Source organism: Lygodium microphyllum, chromosome 9 (assembly GCF_053477565.2).
Source record: "Lygodium microphyllum isolate KBCC chromosome 9, Lygodium_microphyllum_v1.1.10, whole genome shotgun sequence".
NCBI lineage: Eukaryota > Viridiplantae > Streptophyta > Polypodiopsida > Schizaeales > Lygodiaceae > Lygodium > Lygodium microphyllum.
Window position 1 is genome coordinate 107,851,125 of NC_141143.1, and position 21,431 is coordinate 107,872,555.

General features: G+C 40.5%; 1 protein-coding gene across 4 annotated transcripts in view; it reads right to left on the reverse strand.

Moving 5' to 3' along the window:
• The window catches only part of LOC148031405 (RNA helicase, ATP-dependent, SK12/DOB1 protein), a 228,864-nt gene extending 209,545 nt beyond the window's left edge, over window positions 1–19,319 (reverse strand). For 3 of the 4 annotated variants that reach the window (XM_087684930.1, XM_087684931.1, XM_087684929.1), the window contains exons 1-6: window positions 19,085–19,319; window positions 18,400–18,515; window positions 17,630–17,941; window positions 16,944–17,204; window positions 8,222–8,299; window positions 8,013–8,088 (exon numbers count right to left, since the gene is read on the reverse strand). In XM_087684930.1, the coding sequence (XP_087541056.1) occupies window positions 8,013–8,088; window positions 8,222–8,299; window positions 16,944–17,204; window positions 17,630–17,941; window positions 18,400–18,515; window positions 19,085–19,118 (877 nt within the window). In that variant the 5' untranslated portion in view covers window positions 19,119–19,319. Of the gene's footprint in view, window positions 1–8,012; window positions 8,089–8,221; window positions 8,300–16,943; window positions 17,205–17,629; window positions 17,942–18,399; window positions 18,516–18,776; window positions 18,848–19,084 lie in introns of all 4 variants that reach the window. The other variant, XM_087684932.1, reaches the window with a different exon arrangement.
• Window positions 19,320–21,431: the final 2,112 nt, after the last annotated feature.

A 21,431-nucleotide genomic window follows, 5' to 3' on the forward strand; every position in this document is an offset into this window, starting at 1 on the left:
CCACTGAACTCTCTGAAACCGCTTTCCATTTTAGGGTTTCCACTGAACTCTCTCGAACTACTCCCCGTATTAGGGTTTTACTCTTAAAGAGCATTTTTTAGTGTGTTTTGGGGCTATTTAAGAGGCTAATCAGCAAGTAATGCAGATTTTAGCTCAACACCCTCTCCCCCCCCTTTCTCTCTACATGGCTGCATAGAAGAAAGGCAAGTCACACTTGATATATGACACAGCAAGAGGTGCACAAAGCTAAAGAAAAAGGGTTCGTAATTGGTAGGGCAAGACACACCTGGGATCACTTTTCGTGCAAACGCCATATTACGGGTCTGACAGTAATACGGAACTGTCTACTGTCTTCTGCCGATGCCTTACTGAGGTCTAGGGAAACAAGCACGAGAAAAATCCACCTCTCCTCCCAGTCATGCTCAGGAAGATGTTGGAGTGGAACACCGTCGTGACTCCCTCTACGATATACATGCTGGAGTATCTATGGGACACACCTATTGACTTTGGGAAGTACACATAGACTAGCCATCTTTAATAGTCTGCCACAATGGCCATGATCTGACAATTTGACATGTTGGAATCACAAAGGAGGGGCAAGTACTATGGACTACTTGATAGGCTCACCAGCATTGATACCAGACATCCAAAACTTTAAGATATACGATCGAGATCTTTTGACCTCCTCCACTAATCCAAGTACCACTTACTCTCAAAATTGACCAACAAGCCTCCAAACCAATTTGCCTCATGGTTTGCTCGGCGATTGCCCTTCACCATGCTCCTTGAAACACAAATTCAATCCCAAATCTGATATTGACCGGCTGGTCTCTTGAATTTCCTTGAAATTCCTCGATTGCAGCTACTCGAATTTGAGTCCTAGGCCCCTACACGAGTAGGTTGGCCAGCTTTTTGGTGTTTTGGCTATTTTTAGCTGCACCCCCCACTTGGTAGACACACACACTCTTCAATCTTCAATCTTCCGTTTGCAGATACACACTCCGGCTCTCCGTGCTTTGTGCTGCCATCGTCTTATCAGCTTGATATGGTGCCCTAACTGACGCTTTGGGCTGTATGCAGGGACTGATCAGTCCATCTCCATAGTATTAACATTCTTCTTCAGTCAGTGCAGTATTCTTCCTTCATCTTCTACTTCATCTTTGTCTTTATCTCTGCTTCTCTTTGTGTTCGTCCAACTCCTTCGTTGCGCACTCTCACAGGTCCAAATAGAGCAAATGATTACAAATGCCATCAACAAAGTCAAGGACTAGTACGATAATGGACTGAGTATAGTGAACAAGCAATCGAACGATAAGATTAAAACGCTGGAATCAAAGATCGAAGCTCAAGATAAGGAGATTCAATCAGTTAGGCAGCAACTCACTGAAATTCAACTCAGCCCCAAGCTCACCTACATCAAAGAGGAAGTACAACAGCTCCAAAAGAAGCAAGAGAAGACCACGAAGGAGGCTGTTTTTCGGGCAAAGATGCTCAAGAAAACCAACAGAAAGTAGAGGAGGCAGAGCAATGAACTGAAATTGCAAAGAAGAGGAAACAACCAACACACACACCTACAACAACCATAATCAACGACACATTGGAGGAACAAAAAAGAAATATGAGAGCAATCCATATTTAGGTGACAGGGCTGAAGATATATGAAAAAGTGGATGAGGACACCAAGGAGCTATACGCATTAATGAATATCAAGAAACAAATGTCTCTACTTGGAGATTGGGCAAGAAAAGCACAAAAGGGGAGGGCATGAAAGAACATGCACTCATCCTCTACTTCCCCACCATGAACGCTAGGAGAGACTTCCTAGCTCAATGCCGTACATTGAAGGGGACAAGGTTCTTCTTGGGTGACAACCCAACTAGCCCACATGAGGGAGTGCATGCCAAAATTAAGGTGGCTAGGGACAAAAACTCACTTTTCACAGAGGAGGGAGAGTAGTAGTCATGGAGAGGCACCAAAGGATGGTGTGAGACATATGGGACCAGCCTTGAAGTGGCAGTTTGGAATTGTAAGGGAGCCCTTTGACTAGATGTGGGAGCTTTTTTTGAGAAGACATTCAGAGGGAGAGATATAGTATTCTACTCGAAGACACACCAGGGACCACATACTACACTCCCACAGGTGATAGGCTATGGATTGGAGTCAAATTACTAGAGGGAGACACGCACATACCATAGTAATCAAAGGTCAAGAGGAGTGGCAATGTTATTCAAGGAGGAGCTACAACAGATAATCCAAGTAGTCCGCAGAGATGAGCAAGCCAGATACATGTGGTGAGAGTGTGTGGTGAGAAGCACACTTTGCATGTCACCATATGGTATTTCCCCCCTATGACATCCCGATATACCCCACCCAAGGGGCAATGACCATATGTGACTTTGGATGAGGATATTTGGGAGTTCTTTAACGAGGGAGATGTTATCTTACTAGGAGACTTTAATGCGAGGACAGCCTCCCACCCGATGTCTTTCTTTGATGCATGTGAGGAGATGCTACGGGAGCAAGATGTGTCAGAGCTACAGCTAGAAAGGACATCTCAAGATATAGGGGAAATCACCGAATAGGAGATACCTTGTGGAGATGGGCACAGCACATGGATTGGCCATCCTTAATGGCCTGACTAGATAACCTCTATCCAACGCCTTCACATGTTATCCCCATCGACATGGTGCTAGCATAGTAGACTATGTACTCGCTCCATCGATGTTGATATCTCACATCCAAGTCTTCTTAGTATCACCATCCCTCCTCGGAGTTGCAGTGGACCATGCCTACCTATCATTCACCATTGACCTCCAATTCAATGATATGCATACCCACCATGCAACTCACCAACACCCAAGATCTCTCTTTTCTAGAGAGACAAAGGGCATCTATGAGGTAGAAGATCCTCAAAATTGTTACATGATGTAGACCCCGATGTTCCATTACACGAGCTGACTCAACAATTCAGTAAGGGCCTACACATAGCCGAAGGTGTAGCCTTCCTACACTCACGACCCACACAAAGAGCCCCCACCGGGGTGACACCTCAGAATAGCTGGTATGATGACGAGTGAGCTACAGAGAGATAGCACTTGGGTCCACTACCCACAAGCAGGCACAAACACAGCAAAAGAAGTGAGCATCCTTGGCCCAACTAGAGCGAGACCTATATCAATTGTTCTTGATCCACAACCCTAGAGAGGCTTGGAGGCTTTTCAAAGAGCACTACCCTATGCCACACCTATTACATCCACCACTACATGGGAGGAGTCTAGCATTACAAGGGGATACTAAGCGTTGGTATGCTCGGATAGAGGCAAGGTTATGGCTACGTGGATTACGCATGGATCACCTCCCACCGCTAGAGTACAGCTTGGATTGCCCTCACTTGGAGCTTAGCTGAGAGGAGCTAAACCGCATCATTAGAATGGACCTAAACACAGCCAAGACATGGGATAAAGATAGTCTCCCCCCACCCCCCCCCCCTCTCTCTCTCTCTCTCTCTCTCTCTCTCTCTCTCTCTCTCTCTCTCTCTCTCGCCTAGATCGGACACTCACATGCTTTCCATATAAGCATGCATCCGGACATACAAGAGAAGCCCCCTCCAAAGGATCTATACAGAGACCAACAGCAAGCATGGTGGACTATCTCCTAGGGCCCTTATCCCTCACTCCTGACATACAATCCTTCAAAGTGTCCCCTTATCCACCAGTAGTGGCAGCCAACCACACCTACTATCACCTACAAACATGATATGATCCCTCAAGTGAGCAACCACCCGAGATTCCCCAAATACCACTTCACTAAATTGATAGTGAGTGCTTGCTCGAATCATCTTTAGAGCTTGCAGGAGATGGATCTCCACATACCCCTAGAGGATTTTATAGCACAGCTAGCTAGAGCACTTCACAACTCAGCCACCATGTATTCTTTCCACACATGGACCCATACCACCCCCCCAAGCAAGAATGTCCCACAGAATAGCTGGTATGACGAGGAGTGTAAGGGAACTTGTCTTCATCTCCAACAAAGTGAAGCATGAGAGTCCCACACACACAACCAAACACACTCGATCTTTCGCCACTTAGTGCAGCGCAAGAAGAGGGCATTTCTATCCAAATTGGAGCAAGAGTTTTGCCAACTATTCTTGGGACAGGATAGCAAGGAGGAGTGGAAGGCATTCCAAGAGCCCCAAATCCATACACCCATCACCTCCCCAAATACATAGCATGCATATACTACCTCATTATACCAGGTACATGGGCAATCCCCATTGCTCCGACCACCAAAGGACAAACACACATCATCCACCGTCTTCAACACAGCGAGGGTTTGCAACATCGATATACTCCAAAGTGGTCAAGCCCAAGACCATGATGGACAAGTGGTAGAGCATCTAATACATACCAATGATATCCTACCACCCCTTTTAGCCCACCTGTTCCACAAGGCCCTGTGTGAAGACTTCCCTGCTAGTTGGTCAGCTAATACAATCCTAAAAGCTAGAGACTATATGGTTTATATGAACTATAGGGACGGCCATGGTTGGCTATGTGCTAGCCAAGCTTTAAGGATTGATACTAGAGCATAAGCTGCGCAAATGGGTAGAGAAGAACATCAACATCAAGAATGTGGACATGCAAGGTTTAAGAGGGGCTACTCCACTCGATCATATCCTCACACTCCGAGCCATCATCAAGAAGAGAAGGGCACAAAGGAGGCAGATATATTGAAGCATTGTGAATTTCCATAAGGCCTTTGACATAGTATCACACACTAGGCTCATGCACAGACTACAAGAGCTAGAGGTCCCGACGGAGATGAGATAGGGGATACTAGCACTATACTCATCTGTTACAAGACCAATACGAGCACCATGAGGGTTGTCGAAGGAGATCACCTCCACCGTTTGGATGGAAGAAGGATGCCCACTCTCACCTAATGTATTCGGCCTTTATATTGCTGAGATATCAAACTACATTGATGGACTTCAAAGAGAGGGAGCTGGCTTGGGGGGGGCATTGATACAAATACAATCTCCAGCTTACTGGAGAGATTGCAGCACCACCTAGATGCACTACATGCCTTTTGTCAAGACAAAGATCTCACAATGAGCCTTGGGAAAACCAAGATTATGGTGTTTAATACTTCCTCCTAGTGGATTCGGTGATCAGTATCCCATTTCACATATAGAAACGAGATAGTGGAGGTGGTCCAAAGATATATTTATTACATTTTCAAGCAGAGATTCACTTTGAGGAGAGCGACAGAGGATAGGTTGACACAATGTAATGCGGCTCTAGGGTCAATGGATAGCCAGTGCGCATACATACAATTTTAGGAGCCTCGAACAAAGCTCTAGCTCTTTGACACTTTGGTCACACCAGCACTTCTATATGGAGCCCTTATATGGGGATCAAGCCTCTACCACACGAGCAGAGCCACATAAGATCAGCCACTACCCAAGAGGGAGGAGATATATGAGGGGTGAGAGCTGATGAACCTTGCACTAGAGTCATCTAGATAGCTAGCATTACAGGGGGAATACTGAGTGCTGATATGCCCAGAGAGAGGCATGGACAATTATTACATGGAATACACATGGATCACCTCCCACCACTAGAGTATAGCTTAGCCTGCCCTTACTTGGAGCTCAATCGAGAGCAGATAAACCACATCATTAGGATGGATATTACTCAAACAGACATAGCCAGGGCATGGGTGATACCTACTAAGGATTTGGGGACAAAGATGGCTTTCTACTAAAAGCATCTTCTACACATATCACCCAATGGCTTTGTTGTCCACACAAGATACATGGATTCGCACTCGTCTCATGGTGTACAATGTGCCACTGGACAGCTCCATACATCTGCACACCAGCTCCAAATTGAGACAGGTAGATATGGTGTAGACTCCCTCCCCTTGAAGGACAGGATTTGCCAGCTTTGTTAGCTGTGGAGGAGCACTACTTACGTAGATGCCCAATGTACTATGAGATTTGAGGCCACTTCTATTGCTTGTTCAATGAGGGATTTGGGCCACTATCCAGGGTTATGAATTTCCTGGATCAAAGATGTCAAGAGCTCTTCTTACTGGAGCTACACCACCACAGAGAGCACCTCTTACAAACCTAGCAGCACAGACAGAGCCACACACCAGCATGCACTCATGGAGTTCTACAAAGCATTGACTACTCCCTCCACTACAGAGGCCTCATTGGTCTGATCGAAAGCCCCACCATGACAAACCACCCTAGTCACAGCCACAGAGAGATGCAGAGCCCATCACCCACGCCCACGCCCAACTGGTCCACGCCCTTGCAAGAGGCAACATCTACAAGTACAAAGGATACTACACCGCCACCGAGGGACCCTACTTCACCACTTCAGCCTCTCTATGCTAGATAGGCCCATGACAAACATCCTGGGATGACAGTCTCTCTTGAGCAATAGAGATATCCGTGGATGAGAGCGCTTCTTGAGCAATTCCACATTGTATCTAGCTTAGACATCATTCTGTACTCATCAGCTATGTATTGTTCAGTGTTTATTTTCCATTTAATTAGTCATAGCGTTAGATGACAGCTTTTTTGGGACACTTCCCAAACTTCTTAGATGTAACATTTTGGTCTCATAGGCTGATTTGGCCTTTTGTAGATGTTAATATAACTTTCTCTCTCTTCTTTCTCTCTCGTAGCTTGTGCCACCTATAGGCTATCTCGATGCTTTGTGACTCTTTCATCTAGTTTGATCTTAGATTGTCATCTATTTTGGAACTTGTGTTCCATTTCAATGTAATTGATGTCTCATCTATGGAATTGACTATCATGTTTTGCAAATTGTACATGTTTCTTTTGGAGAGCTTTTGTAAAGCATATGAATAAATAAATTCAGACATATATGTATCTTGCATACCATAGAAGTTGTTCCCTCTCATATTCCCACCCCCCAAGACCTCTCATTTCCATTCCATGCCTACTATGCTATCTTTGAAGTACAAATACAAGTTTTCACTTTTTCACTTGTATTTTTGAAATGCTGTCTACCACATCCATGCACATGTATAGACACACACATACACATCTTCTGTGTGTGCATGCATGTATGTGTATACAACACACACACACACACACAAAGGTACTCCTCCCATTCCCATTCCCTAACCTTAGCCATTTCCCCTAGTTCCAAGGGGTCCCATTCTTATTCCCCATCCCAAGCAACTACACCATGTGGTTTATATGCATCTTTTCATGCTTTGGTATATGGATTCCATTGCCCATTTCTCCATTCAGTGCTCATGCCTTCTTGCTTTCTTGTTCATCTCTTTTGACGTTCAGCAGTCATTTTTACAAAGTGTGGCAAGGTTTAACTTCTGCGACCCAAGTGATCTACAATCATGACACTGATTTTGGTGCTTAGTGGCCCATGGTGAACCATGATTTAACCTATCCTAACCAAAGCACACCATAAATATGAGCTGCATACTAAATGTGCCTAATTATGAACTGACAATCTATGCAAACACACTCACAAGAAGTAGTTTTACAACTCAAATAACAGAAATGTCAATTAAGAGAACGATATTTGCACTAGTGCTTTCATGCTACCATCTCAATCTCAAGCAATAAAATTGATGATGGTGGGTGTTATGAATTTGATAATAATGGGCTACTTAAAGAGATGTAATTACACTTAAAATGAATAAAAATAGGTATCAATAGTAAGTTTAGGCATGGCAAAGAAAAGAACCAAAAGTTGACTATTAGAGTCTTTATGCTACAAGTAGGGGTTGCCCTTTTGATGCATAAGAGGGTCATAGCTCCGTTATTGTGGTCTCAAACTTGTATTCAACAATATAGGAGCAAAAATCTAGTAATATTGTTGGTAGAGTAAAAATGGGACAACTTATATTGTTAGTAAAGGAGTGAGACAAGACAACTTATATGAGCTCATAGCTAGCCTTCACCAAATTTCCATTAGATGCTTTCATAAAGTAGAAATGAGCACCTTCTTCCTCTATTTCATTGATTTTCTCATGTTCCCAAGCTCTTTTGAAAAGGTCCTTGAACTGCAATTGACCCAACTTCAAAAAGAAAAGGGAATATTATTCATGGATACCACATATAATCAAATAGCAACCTATAAAATTTACCGTTTGGTCATAAACATATAGTAGTGGGAGAAAACTTATAACCACCATAGAACAATGTACTCACTTCTATATCTTTCAATTTTCTTTGCGATCTTTCCACAAAAAAATCCTCTCGAATGTTGTGTCTACATGCAAGGAAAGGCTGCAATCAATAAACAAATGTTAGAATCTTTAATCCTTGCTAAATCATCAATATTAAGTTGTTTTACATTGTCCCCATTGCTCTTGATTATGCCTTGTATTGTCTTGGTAATAACTACGTGCATGATATTGTGATCCCAAATTTTATAAGAACAAGGAGTGTTTGAGTCAAAATGGCACCATAAAACTACTGACAAATGATAGGTATGGTAAATTTGTTCTTAAACATTCAAGACATTGACAACTTCAAAATCCACATGAGGATATGCGAACTTGTCTTTGTAGTCATCTCCGTTTCTTTTTCTTAAGGTATGATAATATCAATAGTTGCGATAATTATTTACAAGTATGTTGAGATCCATACATATTGGAAGGGTGCTATAAATGCATATCATAGACTAGTGTTAGCAATGTAGACAAGATTATGCAATTTCACAAGTGAGTCCTCTTAAGTTGCTTTAACATTAGGGCAGCTCCTAGCAAGAGAGTATCTTAGATTGATGACTTCCCAAGGTAAAAGAATGTGATTTGACACAAGCTAACAATGACACACTATCGAAGCAAAGGTTGCAAGCATGACTACAAGAGACGCACAAAGTAGGCGACTGAGATGGGTGTTGTCTCCTTCCTAGGCATGTGTGACACATCAGGGTTGCAAGTAGATTAGGAGAAGCAAGCAATGGAGAGGGCATCTCTAAGCGACTATGCACTTGAGTTCTCTTGAATCACCTTGCATTAGTCACAATGGCCTCCACCATCAATTGAAGCAAGGGCTACCATGTCAAATTCAGTTTTATCACAAACATCCTTGGGAAGCAGTCCCACCCTTGCTCGAAGCAATCCCGCCTCTTTCAAGTAGGGCCCCTGCCTAATGCCTCTCAATCGAGTGACAGCCCCTTCCCTCTTTCACACATGGCATCCTCAACTTCTTCATCCACCCTTGCAGCCTTCATCCAATTCCTTGCTCAAGCTGCATCCATCTCCCCTATTTTAGCATATCCCCATTTGCAAGCACCGGTCGTCCAATGAGAGCCAACACCACAGTCACATGAAGCTAGTGCATTGCATGAGATTGTAGCCAGTCCCCCACACACACTCAGTCAATGCCTTCCGCTGATTTGCTTCACTCTCAACACAAAGCTGGCACTTAGGGACAAAGAAACAGCCCTTAGAGGCATCTTCTCTAGCCTACACATTGTTTGGAGATCACCTGCCCATTTGCATCGTCAAGGACTCCATCCAATTGGCCCTTATCGCTACTCCTGCCAAGGTCACACAAGTGGTACCCCTGGGGGAAGGGGTGGTTCATGCTCCAATTTGGCTCGCCCAAGCAAATGAAGGCAACACTTGCTACAAGCCTGCTTGATATTAGATCATTAGTGGCATACTTAGACACATGGATCAAGGATTAGGACTTCCGACTACTCATCAATTGGAGATGGCACTGCTATCACCATCTCTTGGTTTCAATGAGTACTTTTCGCCATACCTCTTCGAGATTGGTAGTGCATTCAGCCATGTCATACACAGAGAGAGGGAGTTTGCCGATGCAGTATCGAAAGGTCCACACAAATACCTATTGGTTCAAGTTATTGTTCCCACAAAGTCTTTACATTCCCTTTCTCAAACCATCAAGATTCCCTTTGTTCACGAGGGTTTTCTCACCCAACCCATCACATATCTTGGACCAAGAGGGGGCACAGCACAGAGAGAGAGAGAGAGAGAGAGAGAGCTAGAGTGAGTATGAGAGTGTGACAGTTGGAGAGAGTAAGCAGAGTGAAAGGTACCAGTCGATTAGAGTGTACCAACCATGTGTTGGTACACAAAGAATAAAATGTATTTATACTTAGGGCACGTAAAGGGTGCGTTCACATGTACAACGTGTGTGTACTATACACGGAGGTCACCGGGCCTTTATCCCAACAACCTCCTGCTTAAAGGTCCAATATGAACCTCTAGCTAACCAACTCCCACTAATCGAATGCAATGCTCGTGCTGAGCTTTGCTTAGACTTTTCGTGACTTTTAGTGAGAACATCTGCAAGGTTATCTTGTGTTTTAATCTTGGTCAATGTGATTTGACCATCTTCCAGAATCTGTCTGATGAAGTGATATCGCACATCTATATGCTTTGTGCGTGAATGATACATGGCATTCTTAGCCAGATACACAGCACTCTAGCTATCACATCCCAAAACTGCAGTACCCATAGACATGCCGAGATCATTTGCAAGTCTGCTCAACCATATAGCTTCCTTAGAAGCTTCAGTAGCTGATATGTATTCAACTTCAGTGATACTCAATGCAACAATGTTCTGCAACCTGGAACACCAAGAAATAGCCCCACCAGCAACTGTAAAGACATACCCGCTAGTGGACCTACGAGTGTCCAAGTCACCTGCCATGTCTGCATCACAATAACCCTACAAACTATCACAACTCTATAGAAACAGAATTTGTATCCTTTTTCATTAATTTGTCTATATAATGATTTATTAAATTTATTTCCTTTGCACTAATTAGATGTTAAAGAAAAGTGCATTGGAGCTGGCCACTGATGAGTGGTCACAGGCTATGGTGGACCCACGTGGTGGGTTAGAGAAAAGATAGTTCACACTTCCACCTATATGGCCCGATTAGGCGCCTGTGACCAGAACTCACGCATATCAAGGTTAGACTCGCATACAGAAAAGATTGATGCCTTGAAGTGTGGGCTAGATCCACCAGAACAGACAATTACAATCAATAAGATGGCATGATCATGAAATGCTTGTATAATGTGCATGTGTGGGCTGAAAGCTTGAAATGCACATTTCTTTGCATATGAAAGTCACATGAAGATTCTGATACCGTTTTTGCGATGTACACGGAAAAAGCTTTCATATGACACCCATATTGGGGGGGTCCCTAAATTTTAGGAGATCCCTAAATTTTAGGAGGTCCCTAAATTTTAGGAGCCTCGAATTAGCCTAAAAATGCTAGTCCTAAAAAATAGGGATGTCATTCTAAAAATAGTAAGTTCTATACTCTGACTGTGCTTACTAAATTTGGTTGTTTCTATTCTTGACAGTATTCAACCCAAAAAGGAAGGCCATAGAGAAGAGACAAGTGTCAAGACACTTGTCACACAAGTTTCCAAGTGTCCCACCACTTTTCACATCTCATGACATGTGGCTAGACACTTGTCTTGTGCTACTCCACTTTTCCCTTTTGTACTAGCTCTTCCCTCTCCTATAAATAAGAGCTCGTTTTTCTTCATTCAGCATCATTTTTCTTTGCTGTAAACTCATGTACAGCACCCACAGATAGCCAGAAACTGGCCCCATCCATCCCCATCATCATCCCCCACTTCTCCATTATCAAATTTCTCCATATTCTCTCTTCTATCACTGCTGTTTTACAGAACAGCAAGCCTGTAAATTCATTACAGCACCTCCTTCTCAAGCTCTTTCTTCCATTTTAGCAACAAGAAGCAAGCCCTATCCATGTATTACTGTGCAACGATGGAGAAAGGCTGATTTCCCCAGTCTAAGACTTTGAATGGCTTGAAGGATAACACTCGACTGATCCATTGAGACTCTTAAGAAAAAAAAAATATGCTCAAGCACTCAATGCAAGGGCTGAAAACAAACAAACTTATAATTGTAAGCACTACCAGTGTTGGGGTGAGGACCGAGCCAAAGCTCTGATACCACTGTAAACGCCCCAAACAACGTAGTATGCTTAACAATTATGATATTCGCTTGTTTTCAAGATTTAATATAAAAGAGAATGAACACTTAAAGCTGAAAATGAAAATTACTCACAAAATTACAGCCATGAAAATGTAAAAGTAATGGAGACAAGATTGAGGGTTGAAGATGGGCAAAAACCCCTCCCCCTCTCTCCGAAGGAATGTATTTCTGCTCAACCCAAGTCCCTTAGGGAAGAGCTCAGTTACAATCAACCTGAGAGTGAGGAGAAATACATTCCTTCGGGAGGAGGAGGGGGGGGGGGGAGACGGGGTTGCCCATCTTCAACCCTCAATCTTGTCTCCGTTACTTTTACATTTTCATGGCTGTAATTTTGTGAGTAATTTTCATTTTCAGCTTTAAGTGTTCATTCTCTTTTATATTAAATCTCGAAAACAAGCGAATATCATAATTGTTAAGCATACTACGTTGTTCGGGGCGTTTACACAAACTAAGTGAACCCTGCCCATTTTCTTTGTGTACCCTTAAGGTATCACAGAATACACTTGACAGCCTCCCAATGTGCTTTGCCAAGATTTGACATAAACCTGCTAACAACTCCCACTGCATGAGCAATGTCTCGACGAGTAGCAACCATAGCATACATAAGAGAGCCACAAGCTGATGCATAAGGAACTCCCTTCATAGCATTTTCTTCCACATCATCTTTCGGGCTGTTGGCTTTGCTAAGCTTGAGATAAGGAGGTAAGGGCAAGAGGAATTCGATGACCATTTTAAAGATCAACTGATAATAGTAGCTAAAATGTTCATGCAATTGGCAAATGATTCTTAGTTTATGCGCTTTTTAAACCCTTAAAGGGAGGCAGCAAAGGCAAGAAAGGAAGTCATCTTCGAGAGCTTCGAGACAGCAAGATGCACCGAAGGAAGAGGCAATACAATAGCATGAAGTTTCAAATGTGGGTAGTGAGCATAAGCAAATGATACCAATGGGGCAATTGATGCATATGCAAAGCCAACTTGGAAGCACCAATCAATGCTTTTTGGACAGAAGGGCATGCATGCAATTATAGGGCAGCCGTGATACTTTTGTGATGGCACTAATTTCATGCTATGGTGGGTCAGGGATGGCATACGAGGATATATGACACAAATGCCTATGGTATGCAACAACCTATGCATGGTGTGCAAGGCCCAACTTATTCGGGTGTGATTGGTAATTTTTTTATGAGTTTCACTCGGACATTAAAACTATACTTTTGCATCAACTTATGATCAATTTGGTATGAATTTTACCTCAATTTTGAGAGAAAAATTCTGATCAATTTCAGCTATGTTTTTTATCAGCTTGAGAACGGTTTTTGATCACTTTTGGGATCAATTTTTGCATTGATTGCTGATCGGTTTTTACACTGAGTTTGTGATTAATTTGGGGTCACATTTACAACAGTTTATAATCAGTTCTCAGATCAGCAAGTGATCAAATTATATGCAATTTTCGATGGTTTACATTTGGTTCCATGGACAACAACATATGTTACGATGCCACTAATATTTTAGCCATAGTTTATGCTTGGTTATGCTATGCTATGGTTTGATTGCAAAATGAGTTGAGCTCATGAGAAATAGACATGTCACATGATAATCTGGCAATGTTTTTAAGATTCTTTGTGAATCTTATGTTATGTTATGATTGGCTGGTAATTTTCAACATGTGTTAGACATATGGAATGGTTGAGCAACAATGCGCAATGTTATGTTAACTATGATGCCTTGTGGAAATTCCAATCCACTATTTTGCTTATGATGCATTTAGCAATGCAATCGAGGATTGCAAAGATTTTAAGGGAGAGAGTTGTCATGAGGACATGTATTTTTGAAACCTCACTTAACATGTGAATTAATTTTTTTATCACATGGTTAAGTAAATGTTGCACATGAGAGGTGTAACTAGGGTTAGAGTAAATTTACAAGTCCGAGACCCAACAAAATCACAGAATGTCAAAGGCAAAAGTTGCTATAAGTTATGCAGCACAGGTACGTGGTGGTATCTGGTGCCAGTTATTGGCCTAGGTCATTCATTTGGCCCTAAGTGTCAGTTGGTGACACTAGAAAAGTGGTGTTTAATGATACCTAACGCCAATCTAATGGTCAAAGATGATACAGAGACACTTGGGAATGGAAGTTGCCTAGTCTGTTTATTTATTGGCCAATCATATTATTTTTCAAGGCACTGAAATAATTATTAGATTAATTTTCAGTATTTAAAGATTAAAAATTAATATTTAATTATAGATAACGTTGGAAAAACCATTTGAAAAGGCTACCACTTGTCAAAAATGCCCATACATGATTGAAAAACGTCTTTAGAGACTAGAGAGGCCTTTTAGTGTATTCAGCTTGCAAGAGAGAGGGATGAGATGCTACTGGTCTGATTAGCACGTGACAGCATCTACAAGCTGTTGAGACAAGGCAGCAACAGTTAATGACAGATTTTCTTCAACTCTTCTCAAAGAAAGTCTAAATTTTCTCTCTCCTTAACATTCTGTCTCATCTCCCAGCCTTTCTACAACCTTGCTCCAAAGATTAAAGTATTGAGATCACCAGAGGCTGAGAAATTTCAGATTTCTCTGTTGTAAACCCTAATTTGCAACAAAAATTAGGCTTTAGCAGCAGCCTGAGAAACGCGCCAGAAATTGAAAGCTCCAAGACTTGGATTCAACAGGACTGAAGCTATTTTTAGTCAAATTCAAGTGGAGGGACCAGCAAATCAATGAATTTGGGGCATTTTCCATCTCTATCAAAGCATATAAAGACCAATTGACTGCCTGAATCAAGGGGCAAATGAGATTGAAAACTTATTGTTCATTTTGGACAACAAGGAGAGTTGGAATACCGAAAGGGATTAGTCAAATTCAAGTGAAGGGACCAGCAAAAATCAATGAATTTTGGACATTTTCCATCTCCATCAAAGCAGATAAAGACCGATTGACTGCCCGAATCAAGGGGCAAATGAGATTGAAAACTTACTGTTCATTTTGGACAGTAAGGGGAGTTGGAATACCGAAAGGGATTGGGAAAATCCCATTGTACATCAACTTCTTCTTCGATTAAGTTAAATAAATACCGAAAGGAGCGCCAATTTTGGGGCCAACACAATGTCCATTGTCCAAGATTGTAAATTAATTTGCATTTCTCAATTTTGTAATAAATATTACTACTGTAACTAAGTTGTGATTAGGGAATTATCACCCATCCACGAAAGGAAGGTTGGTTTCACCTGCAGACTACACACTGTTTTAGAACAGTTTTGCACCCACATTAACTACAACCATGCACTTCGTACATGGGCTGAAAGTGCTCATCATAAGCTCCATTTTGACATGTGGCATGCCCCATTTGCAACAGCCCATCAAAAGTTATGACAGATTTACCTCAGCAGGCCTATGGTGGACAGCATTCTGTCCATAATCTTCATGCCCTCAGTAAAAATGAATTGGTGGCATTGTTCCCTTACGACCATGCCCACGGCATGCATATCAACCATATCTTGTCCCCTACCCCGATTCTCCTTGGCTACATACCCTTCCCCCATCCAATCTTCTCATTATAATTTTGATTAAACTAGTACTTTGTAGCCCCACTCACTAGCCACTCTAACACGTTCCCCTCCAGTTGTCTTTTGTTTTTTAGGGCAAAAACTTTGGAGGTCACGTCAGGATGGAATGTAATGAGCGGGACACACAAAAACTAGAAGTTAAATACCTAGTCAAACTAACCGGGGTATAAAAGGTGTAAGAGACCCAATTCAGGGCATCCACGTATAATCAAGAACTAGCTCTTCACCTTCTTCCTCAGCATCCATGGCTTCCTTCCTCTTTCTCCCTTCTTTCCTGTCTTTCTCTCTCCTCTTCTACTCTCTCTCTCTCTCTCTCTCTCTCTCTCTCTCTCTCTCTCCTATCAGTCTCATTCATCACACTGGCAAAGATTATCATCAACAAACTTTTCCTCCCTCCTTCCAAACATCACTCATGGCACTTGGATAACCTTTATTCAAGATTGTAGTATCATAGACAATATCTTTACTTTCTTGAGGCCACAGAGTGGGCCTTGGACAATGAACAAGGAAATGTAGTGCCTCTTTTGGATTTTGAGAAAGCCTATTTGCCAAAGCCAATTCGCATTTCCTAGAGGGTACCATGGATCGGATAGGCTTTCCACAAAAGTGGATCGATTGGGTCCCAACACCTTATATGACAGCCAGCAACACCTTTTATAGTGCAAAAGAGAAGACATGCATAAGCAAGTGTCTAACACACTCATGTATCCATTGTTGCTTTTACTCTCTTTCTCATTCTACTAAAACAACCAGAAAACTTAGAGTTGTTGAGCCTTTCTACTAAAACAAAGTCACATACCAATAAGAATCTAAAACAAGGTGCTAAGAAATTGTGGATGCTCCAATAATTACAAGAACAAACATAGCATAAATTTGGAACTCTTGACAAGGATTACAAAGAATGTCTAGAGTCGTCCACTGCGTGACTTTTTTTTTGAATTGTATAAATTGTTGCATACATAGATTGGTGTTGTAAATCATCTAGTATTTTAGGGGTGTTTTGGCACTTGAATTGTTGTTTCAAATGTTTAAAAAATATTGGCTATAGATATATAATATGAAGCTTTCTTTTAAAAATAGATCTTTTTTGAACATTTGAGCCATTCAAAGTCATTCAATTTTGAACTAAATGAGAGATTCCACATGTTCATTGAATTGAATATTGGTGCTATGTGACAACATGAATAGATACATCGAGTAGCCGACCATGCTAGAAAGCACCAAATATGAAATCAAACCCAAAGGCTTGATATCTCTTTTAAGGTTTTTGTTTAATCGAATGCATGAGATTTAGTCACAAGCAATCATTTAACTAATGTAAAAACACAACACCCTTACCTCAGGAGTACCAAAATCAAGTCCTTTTGTAAACCCTGGAGGCACAGAATGGAGTGGTCCTCCTGCTAATATAGCTTGCAATCCATCAACAGCAGATCCTGCTCCAACATGATCCTTATCTAATGCATGTGAAATGTCAAAACCTCCAGGCAAAAATGGATGATTGCTAGTGCTCCCTCGCACAAAATCCTCCACCAACCCTGGCCTTCGCAGTACTGATGATGAATTATTCGCAGTTTCAGCATGATGAATCACGTCCACCTTAGAGGGGGGGGAAACAGCTTATGTACCATTTTAAGAAATATGTTAAAAAAGAGAGAAATGAAAGTAATCGAATGTATCAGCCATTTATTCAAGAAGCAAAATAAACATCAACTATTTTAGGATGTAAAAAAGAGAGAAATCAAAGTAACTAAATGTATCAGCCATTTATTCAAGAAGCAAAATAAACATCACGATTTTGTTAAGGTTTAAATGCAAAGCTCTTGGTGTAAACCTTAGACATCAAAATTTGAGCCAATGTAAAGCGAGAGGTAAGGAGTTTGAGGAAGGGCTAAATGTCAAGCTAGGAATTAAGGAGAACAAACAAGTTTCATCAATATTCTAATATAAGATGTTACAGTAAAGGAATTCCATCTTTTCTTCCCTACTTGACTGCAAGTTCATTGGTAAAACATAATGCTTACTTCTTCAAACTCTGGAATCCAGCTGTCAAGATCACTGACATGTTTATCACCTTCTACATCCTTGTTTTCAACAACTGAGGGGTTCTGCTTTTGTTTCCTCTTTCGCTGAAAAGGTGGCTCCCAAACAGGAACAACAGCTGTACGTGGAAGACTCGGCTCCAAATTTGGAAGTCTTTCACTCAACCACTCAAAATCCCACATCTTGCCACTGTTGTCTGCAGTATCTGCCTCATGATCTAGAAGAGGTGTAAGATATTTGCGCTCAATGGATTCCCGTAAAGATTCTGGTGTTTCCTTGGGTAGAGCCGATGGCTGTGTCATGAAAAACGATCTCAACAAATCAGAAATTTCAATCTTGAGATTTGAAAGTTCTAAAAGGCTGAGATTTGACTCATTTCAAAAGAAATTTGCAATCATCCTTCAAAAGAAATTTGAAGGCATCAAAAAGAGCAAGCTCGATTTTACACAAATGCCTGAAATAAACTACCAGATTTTACATTTTAATCTTGAAAGACTAGTTCTTTCCCACCTAACTGGAGTATTATTAATATTTCTTTGTTTGACAACTGTGAAGCATTCAATTGTAAACAAGGCCGATAAAAAGTGAGACGGCCTTGTGCTATGAGGTTTCCTTCTAAATGCAAAAGTACCCATGAATCTTTCCCTTCAAAATTCTTATAAGAATGCCTAAATATCATCAGATAAGGCTTCTGGTCACAGACAACATCACCACCCCTCGTACTTATCATGAATGATGATGAGACACCTACCAGTATAAGGTCTGGTAGAGAACTAAGTGGTGTGTCCCGAGCAACGGGTGGCAATGGTTCTACCCGCAAATGACCAGCATATCCCGTCAAAGCAAGCCGGAATGGAAGCTCACCACCTGCATCTCCAAATTGCCAAAACACATCATAAATTTGGATTGAAAAACCCACTAATTTTCAGGTGAGAACCACAAAAGACAGCATGTAATTTGAATTGACATGTTTCCTCAAAACGCAAAATAGCTGGAATAGTGAAATTCAGCACAATTCTTCCCAATCCTCTGCTTAAACGATTGCAGAACACTAAAAGGCAGCATGTACAATTGAATGTATACATTCTTTTCCGTACTACTGCTTGGGCAAATGAAGAAATAGACTACCATGATTTTCAAATACTCTGCGCAAGCCAGCCTTAGAAGGCCTGAAATTCAGCAGAATTCTTTTCAATCCTCTGCTTAAGCAAATGCAGAAGCAGTAAGAGACAGCATGTACAATCGAAATCAAGCATTCTTTCCCACACTCTTGCTCAGGCAAACGAAGAGAATAGACCATAATTCTCAAATATTCTACTTAAGCCAGCATTTGAGGTCCGTCTGAGATTTACAGAGAAAAATTCAGCTAAAAGAAAATGCAGGAAAGCATATTCACAAGCCATGGCTTTCGAAAATTCATGCAAGTCAGCTGAAACCTATTCTGATGTCAGCAGACGATGACTGATCCATGTCCGAGCAGCAAACTGCTGCTGCTGCTGCTCTTCTTCTTCTTCTTCCAAAAGCAGGTTAAGTTAAGGCGACTTCCATAGCCACAACGTCAACAGAAGAGAGCCTTGTCTTCTCGCGCCTCCTTTGTCCCCATCACCAGGCAACTGGTAAGTTCACTACAAAGCCAGTAGTGTCAAGCCATTTCTTAGACTTAGAAAAAGCCAGTAGTGTCAAGCCATTTCTTAGACTTAGAAAAAGAAATTGAGGACTTAAGACTTTTGGATTTTACAATACCCATTTCTTAGACTTAGAAAAAGAAATTGAGGACTTAAGTTACAAACTTTTGGATTTTACAATTGTTTTTATTTAAATATATATAATATGCAAGCATATAATTTCAAAACCGTTACTTTTTATTGGTATTGCAAATCTGAGTGTAATGTTAAACCATCTATGTTACAAGTTACCTTTCTTATGTCCGCAAGTTTTAAGACTTTAGGTTTCAATGGATCGCAATACATTATTGAAAGTTTTCGTGAGAGCAATTCAACTAGGATTTTAAGCAATGTTGCTTTTCCTGTCCCTACTCCTCTGATAACATATAGATGAATGCATATGCTATGTCATTGAATAAAGCTCTTTGTTTTGTGTTGATGTAGTATTGGTCATTTGTTATTTGAATAGTGTTTGATGGTATTGTGCTAAAGATGTTTGTAGTTGATATATTGTTTTGTCTATATGATTTAAATGACTTATCTTCTGGTGTTATCATATATTTTTCAATTCATGTTGTATTTGTGATTGGTTTTGATATATGTTCAATAATTTTCTTTTTGTTGTTTTTGCTTGCTAAGTCTAAAGCAATATCTTCAAATTCTGACCAATTTATTTGTTCTTTTAGTGTTTTAGTGTAAGTATATTGTTTGGCTTTTTGTTCAATGGTATTGATATTTTGCATTGTATGCATCTTACTAACTTTTGTAGATTCCTAGTAATGTATTTTGGTTGGCATGGAAAAGTACATAAAGTAAAAGGTGTTCTCTATAGTAGTTACTTAAATCTTTCTATTTGTTATAGTTTATATTATGTATTGTTTATTCTTTATTCTGTTTCATAAATGTATTGTTGTAGTTGTAAGATAGTATTATATCTGCTAATGGGATGTTTTCTAGTTTAGGAGGTTGCTTAATGTAGTGGTCTATAAGTGATGGTTTAGCTATTACAATTGATGTATCATTAAGTTTTTATATTATGAAAGTGCATTCATCAAGACTACTTGTCTCAATAAAGTGGTATGCTTTGCTTGAGTGAGTGAAAGGAAGTCCAAGGATCATGTATGCAACTTGTTGGACAGACATTTGTTACATGGTTTAAAATGCATTTCCTAGTTTTTTTATTCTTATTACTTCATCATTTTGTTTTCTTTTACAATGTTCAAGTATCATTTTTAATGCTCTTGTTAGAGTTGTATCTATTCTTGTGATATATGATGTATAATATGCAACAATAGCATATGGATCTAACATGTGTTGCATGTCCATGTTTGCTTCTCATAGACTTATGAAGTTCTTTGGAAAAGGTTATGTTGGAAAATGTTCTTTGTAATAAGATTATGGAGCACGGTAATGTTCGTGGTAGTGCTATTTTATATATTCATGTTTTGAGATTTGAAACTCATTGAGCATTATTTCAAGTGGTTTTTTTAAATATTTTTCGGTATTTATTGCAAGTTTTGTGTAAAGGAGTGAGCTAGGAGAAAGATAAGAGAGAAGATTGCGAGAGAGAGAGAGAGAGAGAGAGCAGAGGAGAGGAATTCTAAACAAGGAGAGAGAAATACTAGAATTGGAGATAGAAAGACAACAATAGAGAGAGAGAAGCGATGGAAGTTAGAAGAGAGAAGGTAAGATGAAGAGACTTCTGTATTATTGAATGCTAAAAATTAAAAATCTCTTACACCTTAAATACCAAATAGTGTAGATAGTATTATTCTCCATTATTATTTTTCCACTCTTTGACATTCTATTCAAACCCGAATGTTTTTGTCCTTAAAAACAAGATTAGGACTTATTGCAATGTATGCGAAAATAGTAGAATAGAGTACTATTCTATTTGCACATTACAAGGTATAAATCGATGGGAAATCCAAGAATCTTGAATGAATAAAGGAACTATGTTCAAGTATATTGAATGTAAATCAATGGGAAATGAGAAAATCAAATACTTAATCATGAATCTTTGGTGAAATGAGAGCTATAGATAAGGAAGTGCATGATGTCTACTATAGGACCCTACTCTCATAAATCTAAGATAACTTTCAATAGGAAACTCCAATCG